The following is a 16,914-nucleotide window of genomic DNA, read 5'->3' as shown; positions in this document are numbered from 1 at the left end:
TTAGGGGACTTTATCTCAGGTTGTGCCCCTAATTTTCATAAGTCGGCCTCCGTTGCGTCCCCGAGCCTCATTGCGCCATTCATTCTTCCGACTTCCCATTGCTTCCATTTAGGATTTGGTTTAATCAAACAAAATCGACCTGCCATCTTGGGACCCGCGTAAACGTGAAAGACCCGTTTCTATTTTCTCTCAAAAGGCCTAGTTGCCCAGGCCTGAACAGCATCAGCACATATGACCTTGCGGAAGCCCGGAAGCTGTGTAACTGAACCCTTTGACTGGGTTCTTTGATGAAAGCGGAACGACTCGACGAGTTCTCCTGAACAACCATGAGCATATCTTTGAACATTGTTCGAGTGAACATTATGTTGAAAGACGGGAGACGATGGACAAAGAGTACTCGATGTTCTCAATACGAATTGCACAAAGAAGAGTCGATGTTCTCGATTATTGTTCAGTCGAAGCTATGTTCACTTCCAAGGTTGACCCTATGGGTCGACCTTCAAGGTCACCATGATGGACTCGTCAATCGACTACATATTTCTTTAAATAAGGTACTTTCACGAACCTTTTCTACACTCACAGACTCGGTCTTCCACGCAAATCACAGAGCCAATTCATCCCAAACCAAACCGTGACTTAAATCAGGTCTGTATACCGAATCAAAGCCCAACATGTCGTACTCATCACAGCGTTACGATCTTGACGCTGCGGCAGCTAGGAAGCGAAACTCCGTCTGTTCGAACCATGGTGCTTACAGTGACTATGACCGGCGTCGCAACAGCAGGTCCTCAAGTAGTCGAACTTCTGACTCGTACTCACGCAGGTCTGGCGAATTCGAAATGCCTTACCATATGAGGTGGGAACAACAACATCATCATCCCAGGAGAGATCAGAACCTGCGCCCGAGAAGGGGCTCAGCTTCTTGCCCAGTATTGGACGATTACTCTCATTTGAACAGAGAGCGCCGTGCGAGCAATGACCGACGACGCCCTCGCTCTGACAGAGGGCGGGATCGTTCGCCACAGGAGGAGATCAACACAATGCTCAACAGTGGTCGGGCACCAAAAATCAAGCGAGGTTCAACCTATGGTACTTACATCATGCCCCTCGACATGCGAGGACAGTATCAAACTTCGGACCCCACGAAATGTACTTGCAGATGTTGCCCCCATCCGACAGGTATCTCCCATAGCCACGATAACTATGGACATATGTCCGACGTGCATGCTACCAGTCGAAGCCGTTCGCATCTGCCCCACAGATATAACCGCAAGGGCAGGCCTATCTTTGAGGTATATGACAACACAAGGAATGGAATGCGATGCGAAAACAGTTTTTCGTTCACCATTTCAGTTAACCCCCGAGCATCATGTGATCGCATCGTGGCCTTCTTGGCACCCGACAAGCGGTATGCCAAGGTTCTAGTGCACTGGAATAACGGGACGGTGCAGAAGCTTGACAGCAATGTTCCGATGGGTGATCTTCTAGAATACGCAGAATATCTCGAGATCAGGGAGGTAAAGCAGGTGCGCTGGGTAGCTTGACTACCGGCGTATCATGATGTCAAGAAGGATGTAGATCGGGTGAAGTGGGCAACCTCACAATTGGCGCGGGCGCCAGATGTGAAGATTGAAGGTGGTAGAGGAGACATTTTGTGGAGATTGATGGTTGAAGGGTGAGCAGTAAGACACGGATGAATATGACGATATCGGCGAGTGTAAGAGTAGTTTTGGATAGAAAAACACAAATATACGAGAAAATATACTCTGAGGCCTGCATCGTCAAGTCCCATGATACTGCAGTGATGAGGGGATTCCAAGAATGACAGCCTCAGCCTCCACAGTCTGCCTAAATTCGAACCATCACACGTAAAACCCACCACTCATGTAACATGCCGTGCCGTACAAGGCTGATACTGGAGTATCATATCAATCTTCTGTATTATCACTCACAACTGCTATCCAGTACAGTACGTAGCTCTGCCACCCCCATCACCGTTGACATCGACTCACCGTGCCCTCCCTGAAAACCTCATGCAACCACTTTAAACCGTATTTTGTTGTAATTTCGTCGTTATGTCTAAATAACCTTGTGATGCACCTGATAAAAAGTCCGGCTAGAGGGGCAGTGAGTCAAGCCTCGGTGTCTTTATGGCATGATAATACCATATTGTAGTCTCGATTGGGGTTAATGTTATGACGTTCAAGGGTTCGCTTGTCGGTTCGCTGCCGACTGTGGAGGCTTTTGCCTAAAATTGCGGCGTTGCCTTTCCCCACGGCCGGGATTAGCAACCAACAACCAACAGACAATTGCTCAGTTGGAGCAACTGTAGCTGTTTTACATCATATGTTGTAGATCAAAGGATGCAAGGCACCCGGCAGACAGCAAAATGGGATTCTTACTGGCATTGGATTGTGGGAAAAGAGGATACATAGCCTTGAACGTGGCAATCGATAAGCGCCCAATGGAGGAATTGGGGGCCTTGCATGCAGTGCTACACTATTCATACTATCAATATATACAGGCTGGACTCTAGAACTCTTGTTTCCAGGGCAGACGCAGACACAGCCACACAGAGTTTGAACATCGTCGCACACATGTTTCTCTTATTCGACGGATATGCTCGTAGGAATTACTCCAGCCTTCTTAGCCTCCTCCTCCAGGCACAGGTGGAGTTGGACCACTCATATCGCAGGGATCTCACGAGTGTCCACCTGAACTCAACTAAGGTAGACCGGGTCACTTAGACTCCCTGCATTACATAACCTTACACGAGAGATAAACCACCAAAAGAACGCTACGGAACTAAACAACTCAGTAAAATCAGGCAGCCTAGATTCTAAAATAGAGGAACAACGTAATCAACGCACTCAAAAAATACGTCACCTATGCAAAAACTGCTCCTGAAGGAGCCGGCATGACTAGTGCGGTGTGTGTCGTGCAAGGGACACCACTTAGACGGAGACCCGGAGCATCATATAGATCGGAGACAGGGGTGCGCTCGACCAACTGCCCTTTACCTAAACCAAACCGACCCAAAAGGTATCACATCCCATGGACGGGAGCCTGGCAGTGCGGCTCGGCACGATACCTCATGCCCACAGTGGAAAATGGGGTCCGCGATAATGGGCTCGCTCACTACAACACTCTGTTGGATTGGATTGGATCGAGTCCGTTGTTGCCTATAAGACCTCTACCTTGTCCACGGACGTTCTTATACCAGATGCCTCGGGGTTTAAAAACGCCACGAGATGCTTTCCATTCAGGCAGAAAATAAAGATCAAGACACACAAGTTCCATCCAAGCATATCTACACTTGAGCCGATACCAATCAGTTGCAAAATTCAGTTGCCTATTACCACCTCTCTTTTCCCTTCTCGCCAATCGTTCTATGGGCCACCTAGGACTCACTCACTTATACTTGTCCGTTATCAGAAATAGCAAAAGCTATGTTTGGTACTTGGAAGTACGATCCTGAGACGGATGAGGTCCAGAGCGTTCGCAATGGCTTCGACCCTGTCACGGCCCGCTCCAGTTCCCACCAGGCATGCGATCGCTGTCATGAGAAGAAGGTACGTCTGCAGAAGCATTGGCTAGACCAACAAGGCTTTCTAACGCCAAGATCTTTGCTCGCCCTTTTCGCTTAGAGCTTATTTGCTGACAATATCCTGTATAGCTCAAGTGCAGTGGAGACAAGAATGGCTGCGAACGATGTCGGAGCAATGGTCTCCGCTGCGAGTACACACGCTCCGGCTCCAAGTCTTCCAAGAAGAAGAGTAGTCCTCGCAAGTCCAATGACGGCGACAGTCCATCGAGCTCAAGCTCCCGACGAGGGGGCAGCTCTTCCAAGCGCTCTAGCAAGCATCACGGACACTCGTCTCGAATAGTCACCTCAGGAGAGGAAGCAGGGGGTGTTCTGAGCCAGTTCGACTTCTCACAGCTCAGCCCTGAAGATGGCTTCGATCTTAACTTGCTCTCGAGCGCTGATCAGAGCGCTGGAGGCTATGCCACGGCTGGACCCTCGGGAGACCAGTACAACATGCAAGCCTATGACACAAACTACCAACAGTGGGATGCATCAGGATACTCGCAGGGCTACTCCAATGAAGCTTGGGGCGGCGAGTATGACCAAAGCGCTTACACCCATGATCCGCGATACTATCACAGCGGACGCTAGTCCTGGGGTAAGGCTGACTCGGGAATATCTTAACGACATCATGACGGAAAGTGTATGATTAAACTTTTTTCACTTCTCATTATACCCCGTTTTAATACTGTTCCTTTTCTTTCTTATGTTAGAGGCATTGTTTAGCAACCCAATTTCATGTTTATTACACTTACATAGAACACAATGCTTGGATGGACCGTCATTCCTTCTGATGGCAAGGCGTACACAAGCTATGAATATCGAATGTTTTGATCTCTGATGTACGATATGACCTACCTGTTTCGGGTGATGATACTGTGGCGGAGCGCAAGAGCTAGAGCCCAAACCGAAACGTTTCGGCCCCAGAGCTAAGGGAATAAGAATAATAATAGAAATCACGAGCCGGAATTAACGTTTATGCGTCTGTTGGTACGGGGAAAAGATGACTTGTCCACTGCATTGCATGCTGACTCTCCTCGTGTCGTTGCTGTTGGAGGAGGAGACATGTGACCTTGCATTTTAGGTAGAAGTTGGAGTTGAGGTGCCTTAGTCATCATGCACGACGTCACAAATTGACCGGGGTAGCAGAAGAGCTCCAAATCTTTTGCATCACGACTCTAAGCTCATCGCTAAGCGCCAATTGCAACTGTTACATTTCTCACTTACATATAATTCGCAAAAATGGCGAATGAAGATCCAGTAGCGGCGGTTAAATCAAAGTCTGTTTTTGACTATCTCAACGATTGGGGTAGTAAGTCACTCACTCCCTCACACTTACCATTCACACTTCCCAGTATCATTGAAAATGCCCTTGTGACTCAAGAAAACAAGTTATATACTGACAACAAAACAGCTGCATCTCTCCCTCCATCTCTTCTAGCAACCCTCATCACCGCTCTACACGCGCGGCCCCCATCCCTGCCCCTCTTCATCTTCACACCTCCGCTGCTGTTCTCGTCCTACCTCAACCTGTCCGGCTATCCAACCGGCAGTGCTGGTCTAACCGCTGCCTGGTCGGGACTCTACGTGCTGTTGGCTCTGCGACGACGTCAGCCTTTCCGTGGTCGGTTCTCGGTCCGAGGGGTCGTGCGTGGCACGGCTATTGGATTGGGGGGCCGCGAACTGCGTTGCTGGTGGTTGGGTCTATGCTAATGGTGATTTTGAGAAGGATGAGAAGGCTAGAGTAGACAGGAACCGATGGGGGAACTAGGATTAGCGTTGTGTTGGCTGTATGATAGGTGTTGTACGATATGTTTGATGTATGGGAGCGTGGATTGAGACTTTAGGAGCCGTTGGTCCGGCAGTTGGGTGTGTCGGTTATGAATGAAGATGCATATGCGTCACGAAAATGAACATTTGTCTATCAATTTCACATGGCCAGGATAATAAACTAGCGCCAGCAAACCTCACAATACTGTAACCCTTCGCAGTGACTCACAAGTCATCTCCCGTATATCTGAGACAAAGCAAATTTCTGCGTAACATCTTCTCATAGTAGAAACTGCCAGTCATGAAGTTGCAATGCTTCAAGACAGGGTCAGATCATAAAGCAACACGAATCTCGACAGGCATCGGGAACGAGCTTACCACCAACAATTGTTCGCAATACGAGACGGCGAGGCAGATTTACATAAACCGAAGCGACCCTGACATACATGATGAGCCCGTCATCTAGAACATGCAGAATGTTCCTTTATAAGCTGGAGTGGTAATTGACTCTGTTCCCATGTTGCTGTTGTGGCTGACACATGTTGCAGTGACACCCAAATATAGCATCACCAGCCTCAATCCTACCCAAGTGTGTTAGTCATGCTGTCCAGAGGACCAGATGAGTCAGAACGATATATATTGAAGGGGTTGCGATGCTTTGCTATCGCATATAGGACTTGAGAAAGATAACTTGGGCTTCCTTTATCATTACGATGAGTAAGACCTCCATCTTTTAGCCCAAGGCATAAACTTAAGCTTATAGCTCTAATCACGGGAGCATTGTCAGCATCGCATGTGTTAGAACTCATAAGTGATAGCACTTTTTTCTTCTGCTATTTTACCCAACGCCCTGCTATCCAGGTATCATCAGTAGGTATCTATTAATACAGTTCAAATACTGTATTCCAATGCGCCTTTTGCTTCTCCCATCACATCAACAAGCAAACACATGCCTCTGTCGAAAAGGGAAATCTCCAGCCCAAAGTCTAGCATTCAGTGCCTCTCCATCTCTTTAGAATAAAACGCCAGTCCGGAAGACATTCTCAGCCCTTGATTCGTCTCCCAAAACCCATACGGCCCTTGCCGTCAAATGCATAGTAAGTCATGAGTATAAAAAACCTCGACACATCCGGTTTTCGAGTGGTAAATATGAAATCCTTCTCTTGGTGGCTCAGACACGTCGTCGCTGTCTGCCGAATCGAGGTTGTTATAAGTAAAAGGGAAAGTATCGGTTGTACATGTGTAGTTTGTGAAAAGAGCTTTTTCGTGTTCGATTGAACTTTTCGGGGGGTGAGATGATCAAAGTTTTGTTGGGATGTCGTTATCGACCGTCGCCGACTGGCCAAGGTCAGAGAAGTAGATGGTCGGGTCTTGTCGCTGTGCTCAGTTTTGATCCTGACATGAAGAACAACAGCAAGACAAAAGCTGTGAGGAAGACGGCTCGAAAAAATGTGCGCGGTTGAAACCGACTGCGATTTTTGTAGACGTCTTTTGTCACGTTGGGAATTGGATTCGAAATTCCCAAACTTGAGACCTGGAAGTCATCAAGATAGTTGACATCGCATTCACGGGCCTTTGGCTCGGCGTAGCTCTTGTACTCTGCCACGACGCTCTCGGCGTCCCAGCCGGCGATCTTGCGGACAACTCCGACAACGCATCCAGTTCGGTGCTTTCCGTGATTGCAGTGAATCAGGAGAGGGTAATTTGACTTGTCGAGGACGATGCTGAGGATAGCTTTCATTGTGCCCAGAGGAATGGCCTCCTTCTTGGTGCCCTTCATGTTGAAGACGACTTGTCGAATACCTTCACGCTGGACGAATGTCTCGAGATCGTGATCAAGTTCATCTTTCCTGACAAGCGTGCTACAACAGGTTAGCGGCGATGCCAAAAACGCATCATAATGGAGGCACTAACACAATGGTCTTGAGGCCCAGACCCTTGAGGTACTCGAAATCGTGAGACCTAGGAAAGCTACTTCGGTAAACGCCTGGAATGACAACACCAAAATTGTGAGGTCGGCCATTGAAAGGCGCTGTGTAGTCGGTTGATTGTGATTGATATGCCGATGTTGAGGAGGCTTAACTTGGGTTAGAGATAGTTCATTGGGACCAGATTATCTAGTGCAACTTACCACTCGAATTACTTGTTCTTGAAGATGTCGATAGGGATGCTTCCATGTTGACGGCGGAAAGGCTTCCAGATCGGCTGACATTTGTGGCATCGCGGCCATTGAAGAGGGCTTCCTCTACTTCTTGCATCGTTTCCTCTCTTGTAGAGCTTCGAGAGCCCTGTCTTGAACGGAATTGCGTGCCGTTGGGTGTTTGTTGGCCTTCTCTGGTATGCGTGGGTTCGTCCACGAAGAGTCGTGAACTGCGTTTCGAAGTCATATTGTCTAGGGTCATACAGTCTTGTTCTGATGCTCTAGGACTAATTCGGATGACTTGGTGATGTCGCTGTGACAATACCGTGATGTAGATCCGATAGATCAGAAGAAGGAAGTAGGTAGGTAGGTTGAAGAGTGAGATTATCGTGGGGGAAGGCGAGTTGATGTTTGAAGGCGGGATAGGCTTTTAAAATCGGAAGTTTCAAGTTGCAACGGTAGGTCGAATATGCAACCTATGTAGATGCAAGTGCTCGCGCGTTGCAAGTATCGGCTACAAGATTGTGGAATTCATTTTGGCGACAATGAGCTGAACAAGCAACTTCATTCGAGTCTGGATATGGGGTGGGAGGCACGAGATCAAGTATTCAAGCGTGGGGGGAATCCTTGCTCTAAAGCAGGTCCCAGATAATTTAGCTTGGGTCTTTGACAGGAGCTCGGTCAAGGAGAAGGAGAAAGGTGGTGATGAAAGGAAGAATGGGGCGAGGCGAGAGAGGCCAAAAAAAGATGCTGGCTTGTCTTGCTTGCTTTGAAAGACAAGGCAAGGCTGTCGTGGATTCTAGTCTTGTCTTGTCTCGAACAAGGGTCCACCAACGGATGGATATGCAGTAAAATCCCGACGACGCCAGGGACTGGATCTGACTGGGACTGGGATTACTGTAATCTGCTGGTGGTGCTGCCGGGCGGAGCGGAGAGGACTGCTCTCACTGATGAAAAAGCGAAAAAGGGCGAGGAGTGACCGTAGTCGACCAACACACGACAGTAAGCAAGGATTGTCAGTGGGAAAAATCTGGTGGTGGTGATGATGGTTAAGTAGGAGTGACCTGGTCAAGATGGGGGCGACAGAATAACAACCAAAGGTTGATGGGGGTGTAAGAAAGAGACACTGGGACGATGACGATATGTGTGATTGGTTCTCTTGGTGCGGACTATGCCCCAAAGGGAAACTCTATCGGCTGAGCTTAGAGGACCAGGTGTGTCGGGGGTAATTTATGGTGGCCCGCGACCGACACGGAGCAGCGAGTTCAGGGCTCTGGAGCCTCCATCACAAACTACACTCCACTGACACTCACTGAGATGGAAGCGAGAGTGAAAAGTCCGCTCGGAGATACACTGGCTTCACTACAGTAAATGCTGACTGTACAGTTGTTCCAAGATCCATTGATTAACAATCGACTAGTCGTGACAACTCAACGATCATCCTTTGATCAGAGACATTTTCCCACTTGGAAGACTAGACCAAACCCGGGTCTTGGTTACATCGCAGACGTAGCTGCACGAGTCTCAAAGTGAATATCGCATATCAATCTCCATAGAGCACAGCATGCATTTCTCGCACTCGACACGTTTGCGTTTCAAGGTTGTCAGTCTCCCCGCGTTACCAGAAACTCTATCCAACTCTGTCGTGTCATTTCACATGGCATGCTTCTTTTGTGGCTCTCTCTCTGTGTGTTTCTCTCGGTTGTTTAATACAAAAGTTTATGCCATTAGCAACCTTTGGCTAGCTACCGTCCACAGGAGTTTGGGAGATTTGCCGAAGCGGGCTGGTTTCTCGGCCGTCGGCACGTAGCTTACATCCAAGGTTTACACATCCCACGTCCCCATCACGATGCATTTGCAATAGGTTGATGTCGCATGCTCAAATGAAAAAGCAGAAACCATCGTGAAAATAGGCTGTATGTACACAAGAGGCCTAGAACCTCTCTGGTCGCGCACCTCGAAGCCCTCGAGCCACATGGTGTCTCCAAGCCACACCCACTCTCTCAACCAATCTCACCCTCTTCTGGTAAAGACGATGACGGAGGCGCACGTCCTTTGTGCAAGGTATCCCCCTGGTCGGGGCGCCTCTCCAGACGTGACAGCAACAGCTCAAAATATGATGACAGCATCAAGTAACGTTAACCGACTTCATTATTTTATGCGTTATACAGCAATACGCAAAGATATCGCCTCTTTCTTTGTTTGTTTTACCCCAGGATCATCCACGCAGCGGAAGTCCGGAGCAACGAAGATCAACTTAGAGTTTCCTGCCTCAAAATGTAAGGATATTCGTGGGCTACCGCGCAAGGCACATTTTTGCTGTAGATCAATAAAGGGTGTGCTGCTGTTGCTAACGAGTGGATGTCTTCTGACAAAAGCTCATATGGATACCAATAAGCTTGTAGTATCCTGGACCCTTTTTAAACACAGACCGCCGCTCACCTTGGATCTGAACACGCCGGTGCTCGTTTGATGCCAGCTAAAAACTAGGTTGGTGTGTTGATCGCTTGAGCGACGCATCAGCTATTGAGGGGTAACGACAACGCAGCTTTTTTTTTTTTTTTTTGGCTTGTGATTTACCTGTATCAAAGACGCGCTGTGTTTTGAAACTTTGTGATATTATAAAAAAAGAAACTGTGTTGTGCGTGGTTATGGCGTTTAAGGTCTCCAAGTGATGTCAGTCTTTGGAGGTGAGACACGGCGTCGATCTGTCATGCTCGAGATCAAACCTCCACGTAGCACAAATACGTATACGTATATTCAATATGCATAACTACCTAAGCTACCGCACCTGATATTCAGATCTTCACCTTATGAAACGTCTTGAAACCAGAATCCAGACGTCGCAAAGAGACAAACGTCAAGCTGTAGCTTTTGGGTTTCCCCACGGAGTGCAACCAATGATGCACAGCTTAAGTTAGAGCTGTTTTTGGTAGAACTTGGCCCTCCAATGAGGTACTGAGTGGTTTATTTTGTCCACCTTGCTCAACACTTGTACCGAGCCAGCCCTGAACCATTGCCGCCACAGTGATCATCATTGTAGCTTGGCGGGTTCGGCACAGTCGGGGGGCCTTGTGCATGTACAAGTCCCTGAAATGATGATCCATTCTGCATCATCGCATCCTTCTTTTTTCCCTTGCATGGCTATGGGCAAATGTGCATGATTTAATAATACAAAGATGTTAATATTGCCTGACGTCTTTTTGCTACAGGCCTTATTGAGTTGCATTTTGCTTGGGCCTCATCAGCTTTGGTGCTTCACACAAAATTTTAAAATATTTTCTAGCTGAGTGAGCTGAAGTGAAATAGCCTGGTTGTAAGTGGCGGAAGCATGACGGCCGGACTCGACCGAACCACCGACCTGGCCGTAATTACGGCTGTATCGGATATCTCCCGGCGTCGCTCTTAAGATACTGGCGTCAAATAGTTCTTGTTTTTCTGTGTTAGTAACGGAATATCGCAAGATTCTAAACCGATCTTATGCTCCGTGGATATTACCAATTCATATCTCCATCGTCCGCTATTCCCGATCGCCACGGGATTTTCCTTTCCTGCAACGCACCCTTTGAAAGTCTGATCGACGTCATTGCTGCTTACGAGACTTGTTTCGTCTCACTCCAGCCTCAATATCAGCCTCACCTAACAGCCATAGTCATTGCATTCTTCACTTTGTTGCTATATCTGGATGCTTTGAGATTATTCAATGGTATGCTGCCGTAGAATGTGCATCGCCTGCTTACACGCGACATGTCGTTTGCAGATAATCCCCTGCCACCAATCAAGTTCACGGTTGACCTGGGCGTAACTTTAACTCATGGTCCGTGAACAGCTTGAAATGTTTCGCATCGCATCCAAGGTTCAAAGACTGGAAAGTGCTCGTGTGCCCGCATCAATAAACTGACACGGATACGGCATCATCCTAGATCAGAGCAGGCCTCAGTATACCAGGCTCTTCCCTGTCCGGGGAAGTTTAAGTCAAATTCAATGTCTTACACTGCGCGGGATGAAGCTTTTGCAGGAACTTTCTTACGTACATACAGCTCTCGGTGAGAGACACGCATCTCGGTCGTCTATTTTAGGAGCAACCGACCTCAGATCTGTCTCAAACATGTTGGGCGTCAAAACAATAGGACAAGGTCCCACGTGAAGACCTACGCTTTTCGACACCGAAGATGCAACGGGCCAAGCACCCGCGATATTGGGATCCTTGTGTTTCCTATTCGGGACACCGAGATCCCACGGTCTCAGCTCGTTCTCAGGGGAGAGCTCTGCCCCAGCTCCGGGTCTAGATCCCCGAGCCAATTAGGAAGATGGAGTTTGTGACAAGCTATTGCATCTAGAATTTTTGATGTCTTGAGAATTTTGTGAGAGGCTCTTCAGCCCTGTCGACGGCAGTGGAACATGCGGGCGCCCGGCCGAGGGCACGGAGCTGTAAGCTTTGAAGAGGGCCAATGGGGTTGGTCGTAGGAAATGAAGAATTCGAGTGAATTGAATCGGAAAGCTTTTCTCCTTGATGTTATGTTATTGTCAGTTGATATGTTCAAATTGCTCAATGCAACTGCTCAGGCATTGTCACGCAGCTCCGTGTCTCCTCAATCGAGCATGTACCCAAGACATTGGATGGACGCAAGTTGAAAGAAGCTCATCACAACTGTTTCACATGCGAAATCACCATCGATACTTCTAACCCGGAAACATGTTTTACCGAAGAACTTCACTCAATCATCATCGGCAAGTATCTCATGCGCCGCATATAGTAGACGGCAGTTTCTCGAAGCACACCGAAATTGCCGGCGGCTATAATGAGCATCATGCTGTCGAAATGACAGGTTCTATTGAGTTGGCACATATCCCAAGATATCGTCAGATCATCTGCAAAGCTATTGGCAGTTCTCTAACCGATATCTTGGTACATATGCAACCTGTTGTCGGTCGAACCGAGCTTCCGGTCTCGGTCTAATTGCATCACGATCGAGTGAAAGTGTCGTGAGATTGAGGTTGTGGACCTTGATGAGGCTACCCTGAACTGAAGCATCACGTTGATGTTCTCAAGATCAAGAACGCAAAACCATTGAATATGTAACATGATCCATCAAATGACTATTTGCAATTGCCAGACCAAGGCAGTGGCTGATATTTGCATCTCAATTCATGTTTTGGTATCATATCATGTTGACAATCTGCATAGAGTTGACCCTACTGCAACGAGCCCCACGACTTGACATGTTAAGCCGAGCCGTTAAGGGCTCCTGAAGTCTTTATCATCAAAACTGAGCCATTTGTTGTTACATTACTACTCACCATTGATAACCGATAGCCAATAAGACTTTCATTTCCGTACATATGCCCACATTACAATGACGTTGAGCTCAAGTAGGATGCATCAACCCCGCTGAGGGGTTGATGAGGCATTCATATATTAATACGCATCCTCTGCCATTCTCAACTCTTGTCCTTCAACTCAATTCTTTAACAATTATCTTATCTCAATTTAGTAACTTTGTTTCGAACACTACTCACAAAACTTTCGGTACGATGTGACAACGCACGACTAAGGAGCAATGGCTCTCTTCGCAATTATTACCATGTATCAAGGTAACGTTTAAAAGAACGCATCCGGGTGTTCAATTGCCTCTATGCTCTGTACCTCCCCTCATCTCACAGCATGTCTCATTCACCTTCAATGGTGATGACTTCACATGGTGATTGAGGACGGGCAGAGCAGGGCAGTTGATCTGAGAAATACCGGCGAACTTGATCTGGATAATACCAGCGAAAGGACATGCTTCTTGACATCCCCCCCTTGCTCCGGGTGACCGGGAAACTAACCCTAGCAGTACACCACTTGATCTTTCATCATGTCGACTGATAAGATCACTTTCCTCACCAACTGGTACAACTGACTTGCTTTAGAAAACGAACTTGTGTTGACTGTTGTTAGGCACGCTACGCCTTATCATGCGCCGCTGTACCTAGCCCAGGCCAAGGGATACTTTAAGGAGGAGGGAATCAAGGTTGCTCTTCTTGAGCCCAACGATCCTAGTGTAAGTGCTTGTTCTATGATGCATGGCGATCAAGACGCTGATGGCCCCCCAGGATGTCACTGAGATCATTGGTACTGGCAAGGTCGACCTTGGCTTCAAGGCCATGATTCACACTCTGGCTGCCAAGGCTCGAAACTTCCCCGTCCAGTCCATCGGTAGTCTTCTCGACGAGCCATTCACTGGCGTCGTCTACCTCAAGGACTCTGGCATCACCACCGACTTCCGCACCCTCAAGGGCAAGCGCATCGGCTATGTTGGTGAATTTGGCAAGATCCAGATTGACGAGCTTACCTCGCACTACGGCATGACTCCTGATGACTATACTGCCGTGCGCTGTGGTATGAATGTCTCCAAAGCCATAATCAAGGGCGAGATCGATGCCGGTATTGGTCTGGAGAACGTCCAGATGGTTGAGCTCGAGGAGTGGCTCTCTGCCCAGGGCCGTCCCAAGGATGATGTTCAGATGCTTCGCATCGATGAGCTCGCAGAGCTTGGCTGCTGCTGCTTCTGCACCATCCTCTACATCGGTAACGAGAAATTCCTCGCCGAGAACCCCGAGAAGGTCCGCTCATTCCTTCGTGCCGTGAAGAAGGCCACCGACTTTGTCCTCGCCGAGCCCGAGAAGGCCTGGGCTGAGTACGTCGACTTCAAGCCCGTCATGGGCACCGCGCTCAACCGCAAGATCTTTGAGCGCAGCTTTGCCTACTTCAGCAAGGACCTCAAGAACGTCAAGCGTGATTGGGAGAAGGTCACCAAGTACGGCAAGCGTCTTGGTGTTCTGGACGAGAGCTTTGAGCCCAACTACACCAACTCGTACCTCGAGTGGACTCTTTCTGGAGAGTCTAGTGACCCTACTGGGGACCAGAAGCGTATTGCTCAGCTTCAGAAGGACGTTGCTGCTTCTGGTGGCTTCCACCGTCTTCAGGCTGAGGTCAAGGCTTAATTGAAGCTCGGGATGATACGAAGGAACATGGTTTGACCTAGTACAGATACATATCTGATACACTCTCTTATGGTCTGGAGGAAGCTACAAGGTCACTCGTTTAGCAGGCTCTGCCACACCAATATCAAGTAAACTTACTCTCGTATTTTTAGTCCATTTACGTGAAGTCTGTTATCCCGTGACGATGCCGGCCTTGGACTGGAATGTTGACTGCCACGTTGATGAACCGTTTCCGGCCAAACGGCTGGGCGGCTGGATTAGCCGTTTCCTAAAATATGCATCTCTGTAAGCGCATTTCTTTCGTGCGGCTGAGATTTCCATGTTGAAACTTCTATCCGGATGTAGAATGAGTGAAGTTTACTACAGCCCTATACGAACTGAGACATGCTGACCGAGCACCCGGAAGCCACTCGATCTTAAAGGCTGACATGATAAGGCCGGTATATTTAAATCTTGAAAGACACAGTGAGAGTTTCTTAGAGAGCTTTCACAGAGAGATTTCTGAGTATATGTATGAAAGGAAGGTATTATAATATTGGTGGCGTTGAAGCCTGCTTGGTGTATATGCACGATGCCTATCTACATGTGACCCAAGAAACATTAAAGAAGTTGCATTATCGTCTTTGAAACTCATAAAATTTATATCGTGGAGGGAATGTGTGCCATTATGGTGTAAACTCAAGAACGTGCTCTGGGTGCGGGTTGGCGAGGAAGTCTGGGGGCAGTGTACCAGGAGGAGGAGCCTGAATCAAGATTCATTAGCATTCTGGGCAGGGCTCAAATTAGAAGATGCTCACCTGAAGCTTCTCTGACCACTTCTTGATATCGTCGTAGTTCTTGCAAGTGTGCTTGGTGTTGAAGTCGGGAAAAGCGCTGGGGTTCTTCCTATCATACCAGACTTGTCCAAGAACACCAGTATCAACGTTGCACATGAGAACTTGACGAATTGTATCGAGACAGTGTGCTGTAGCAATTAGCTTTGACTGGTATCGAGGAAGGGTGATAGTGTAACTTACTGACGTGCAGGCGGAAGACTTCGCCTTCGTTCTTGAAGGCATGTCCACCCAGGGCCTTGTAGTGGTCGTAATTGAAGTAGAGAGACTTGCGGACGAGGTTCTGTAAATAAGTAAGTGATTGTCGCGCTTCCGCTTGTAATTGAGTTCATACCAGACAGTGAAGGTGATGCATGCCCTCAACATTAACAATGAAACCGCCACCATGCTCAGGACTAACTTGGACATGGGCATCAGTGAGACCGCTGGCAATTCCGTCTTCATATGAGATGACACCAGGTCGATCTAATCAATGTTAGCCAAAAAATCAGCAATGCTGTGTAAGCGGTAAACACATACAGTCAACACCAAGTGATTCCCACGCTTCATCGACTTTAGCAGAGCCGTTCTTTCGGAAGTCATTCTCCTCCATAAAGTTTCCATCAAATGGTTGTTCGTGGTATTTTATCGAAACGTCCTTCAGAACCGGTGCTGCAATCGAGAGGTCAATTGATGATTTTAGCTGGGGTCATTGAGTTGAGGACTTACACCATGATGTTGTGTGTGCAGCACATGTCTGGTCAATGTTTAGATATGCCATTGAGATCCAAGCACCTGAGAGAGCTGAGATAAAGATAATTGAGAGTAAAGTGAAGATCCATCCGACGCATCTGCATGCAGAGCAACGCCGCCTTCGAGGAGTGACATAATGGTAGGATTCTGAGTCTTCATCTGTATCTTGACCATCGACGAGAGGGTTCAAGAGGGCAGATTCTTGTTCTTGCTTGGGAGCCATATTTTACAATGATTTCGAGATGTGAAAAATGGAGAGAGAACCAATTGATGAAGAACTTGTGTTTAAAAGTGAAGATGAATCTGAGGAAGACAAGAATAGAGTCAGAAATGAGAAGAAGGACGTAACCCAAAGCTCTCGAGGTTCTGATAAAAATTAGAACGGGAACTCTCGAGACCCTTAACATGACGATATTGAGCGGCTGACACCCATAGTGCCAACCCAATTCACACTGCCGATTCAGCCGGCGCAGTCTAGCAAACTCTCATGCTCCCAGATAAGGCAATCCGTGGTTATCACAGCCCTCACAAAGGTTCTAGACATGGGCTTCGGAAGAGAAGACTTTCGAGCTAGAGCAGTGAGATACGCAGAGTGAGATACTTGATAGAACCAACTTACACGACAAACGAGGCGGGCACCAATCACTGACATCCAGATAAGAAGCGATCATACCTACATCGACATAGCGCACCTCGTGAAGAAAGGCTGAGATGTGTTCAGGCAGGGCTGGATCCCGCCTCCGCATCCGACTTGGTACCGCGCTAATGTACCAAGACCAGAGAAGCTTGCACTCCGTGACAAACGGATCAGAAACTGTTGGAAGTATCCCGCCGCAGAGGGCGATTAACTTCCCACAACCGTGAGG

General features: G+C 48.0%; 6 protein-coding genes across 17 annotated transcripts; 4 read left to right on the top strand and 2 right to left on the bottom strand.

The window, feature by feature from the left end:
- Positions 1–58: 58 nt before the first annotated feature.
- Positions 59–1,796, top strand: FOXG_11039 (uncharacterized protein). Its single transcript, XM_018390530.1, has one exon. It carries the CDS (start codon positions 672–674, stop codon positions 1,542–1,544), a length of 873 nt encoding a protein of 290 aa, XP_018249012.1. The 5' UTR covers positions 59–671; the 3' UTR covers positions 1,545–1,796.
- A 991-nt stretch (positions 1,797–2,787) lies between these two features.
- Positions 2,788–4,626, top strand: FOXG_11038 (uncharacterized protein). The gene is made up of 2 exons (XM_018390529.1): positions 2,788–3,572; positions 3,677–4,626. Exons 1-2 carry the CDS (start codon positions 3,450–3,452, stop codon positions 4,175–4,177), a joined length of 624 nt encoding a protein of 207 aa, XP_018249011.1. The 5' UTR covers positions 2,788–3,449; the 3' UTR covers positions 4,178–4,626.
- An 81-nt stretch (positions 4,627–4,707) lies between these two features.
- Positions 4,708–5,561, top strand: FOXG_11037 (uncharacterized protein). Of its 2 annotated transcripts, XM_018390528.1 has the most exons (2): positions 4,708–4,898; positions 5,001–5,561. In XM_018390528.1, exons 1-2 carry the CDS (start codon positions 4,829–4,831, stop codon positions 5,297–5,299), a joined length of 369 nt encoding a protein of 122 aa, XP_018249010.1. In that variant the 5' UTR covers positions 4,708–4,828; the 3' UTR covers positions 5,300–5,561. The 2 variants fall into 2 exon arrangements, with proteins under 2 accessions (XP_018249010.1, XP_018249009.1); XM_018390527.1 differs by having other exon boundaries at positions 4,736–5,561.
- A 418-nt stretch (positions 5,562–5,979) lies between these two features.
- Positions 5,980–8,564, bottom strand: FOXG_11036 (uncharacterized protein). The gene is made up of 3 exons (XM_018390526.1): positions 7,488–8,564; positions 7,271–7,433; positions 5,980–7,218 (listed from the first exon to the last, which is right to left on the bottom strand). Exons 1-3 carry the CDS (start codon positions 7,756–7,758, stop codon positions 6,705–6,707), a joined length of 948 nt encoding a protein of 315 aa, XP_018249008.1. The 5' UTR covers positions 7,759–8,564; the 3' UTR covers positions 5,980–6,704.
- A 3,629-nt stretch (positions 8,565–12,193) lies between these two features.
- On the top strand, positions 12,194–15,299 carry FOXG_11035 (protein NMT1). Of its 11 annotated transcripts, XM_018390519.1 has the most exons (5): positions 12,194–13,091; positions 13,334–13,389; positions 13,438–13,540; positions 13,593–14,768; positions 14,890–15,299. In XM_018390519.1, exons 2-4 carry the CDS (start codon positions 13,355–13,357, stop codon positions 14,481–14,483), a joined length of 1,029 nt encoding a protein of 342 aa, XP_018249000.1. In that variant the 5' UTR covers positions 12,194–13,091; positions 13,334–13,354; the 3' UTR covers positions 14,484–14,768; positions 14,890–15,299. The 11 variants fall into 11 exon arrangements, with proteins under 11 accessions (XP_018249000.1, XP_018248999.1, XP_018248998.1 ...); XM_018390518.1 differs by having other exon boundaries at positions 12,194–13,026; positions 13,593–15,299; XM_018390516.1 differs by having other exon boundaries at positions 13,593–15,299.
- FOXG_11034 (uncharacterized protein) lies at positions 12,627–16,756 on the bottom strand. The gene is made up of 7 exons (XM_018390514.1): positions 16,668–16,756; positions 16,025–16,618; positions 15,836–15,967; positions 15,651–15,781; positions 15,500–15,599; positions 15,281–15,447; positions 12,627–15,226 (listed from the first exon to the last, which is right to left on the bottom strand). The coding sequence occupies exons 2-7, from the start codon at positions 16,269–16,271 to the stop codon at positions 15,149–15,151; spliced, it is 855 nt and encodes a 284-aa protein (XP_018248996.1). The 5' UTR covers positions 16,272–16,618; positions 16,668–16,756; the 3' UTR covers positions 12,627–15,148.
- Between the last annotated feature and the right edge of the window lie 158 nt (positions 16,757–16,914).

This window comes from Fusarium oxysporum, chromosome 1, assembly GCF_000149955.1.
Source record: "Fusarium oxysporum f. sp. lycopersici 4287 chromosome 1, whole genome shotgun sequence".
Classification (NCBI taxonomy): domain Eukaryota; kingdom Fungi; phylum Ascomycota; class Sordariomycetes; order Hypocreales; family Nectriaceae; genus Fusarium; species Fusarium oxysporum.
The sequence above is the reverse complement of the archived record's forward strand: the minus strand, read 5'-3'. Positions and strand labels throughout refer to the sequence as shown.

Excerpts from the sequence above, each read along its gene's own strand:
- FOXG_11039 (XM_018390530.1), top strand. The coding sequence starts at position 672 with ATGTCGTACTCATCACAGCGTTACGATCTTGACGCTGCGGCAGCTAGG.
- FOXG_11038 (XM_018390529.1), top strand. The coding sequence starts at position 3,450 with ATGTTTGGTACTTGGAAGTACGATCCTGAGACGGATGAGGTCCAGAGC. Across the intron at positions 3,573-3,676 it reads ATCGCTGTCATGAGAAGAAG|CTCAAGTGCAGTGGAGACAA; the intron begins GTACGTCTGCAG and ends TATCCTGTATAG.
- FOXG_11037 (XM_018390527.1), top strand. The coding sequence starts at position 4,829 with ATGGCGAATGAAGATCCAGTAGCGGCGGTTAAATCAAAGTCTGTTTTT.
- FOXG_11036 (XM_018390526.1), bottom strand. The coding sequence starts at position 7,758 with ATGACCCTAGACAATATGACTTCGAAACGCAGTTCACGACTCTTCGTG. Across the intron at positions 7,434-7,487 it reads AAGAACAAGTAATTCGAGTG|CCTCCTCAACATCGGCATAT; the intron begins GTAAGTTGCACT and ends ACCCAAGTTAAG. Across the intron at positions 7,219-7,270 it reads CTGGGCCTCAAGACCATTGT|CACGCTTGTCAGGAAAGATG; the intron begins GTTAGTGCCTCC and ends AACCTGTTGTAG.
- FOXG_11035 (XM_018390518.1), top strand. The coding sequence starts at position 13,355 with ATGTCGACTGATAAGATCACTTTCCTCACCAACTG. Across the intron at positions 13,390-13,437 it reads ATCACTTTCCTCACCAACTG|GCACGCTACGCCTTATCATG; the intron begins GTACAACTGACT and ends GACTGTTGTTAG. Across the intron at positions 13,541-13,592 it reads TTGAGCCCAACGATCCTAGT|GATGTCACTGAGATCATTGG; the intron begins GTAAGTGCTTGT and ends ATGGCCCCCCAG.
- FOXG_11034 (XM_018390514.1), bottom strand. The coding sequence starts at position 16,271 with ATGGCTCCCAAGCAAGAACAAGAATCTGCCCTCTTGAACCCTCTCGTC. Across the intron at positions 15,968-16,024 it reads TGCACACACAACATCATGGT|CACCGGTTCTGAAGGACGTT; the intron begins GTAAGTCCTCAA and ends TCTCGATTGCAG. Across the intron at positions 15,227-15,280 it reads AGTGGTCAGAGAAGCTTCAG|GCTCCTCCTCCTGGTACACT; the intron begins GTGAGCATCTTC and ends ATCTTGATTCAG.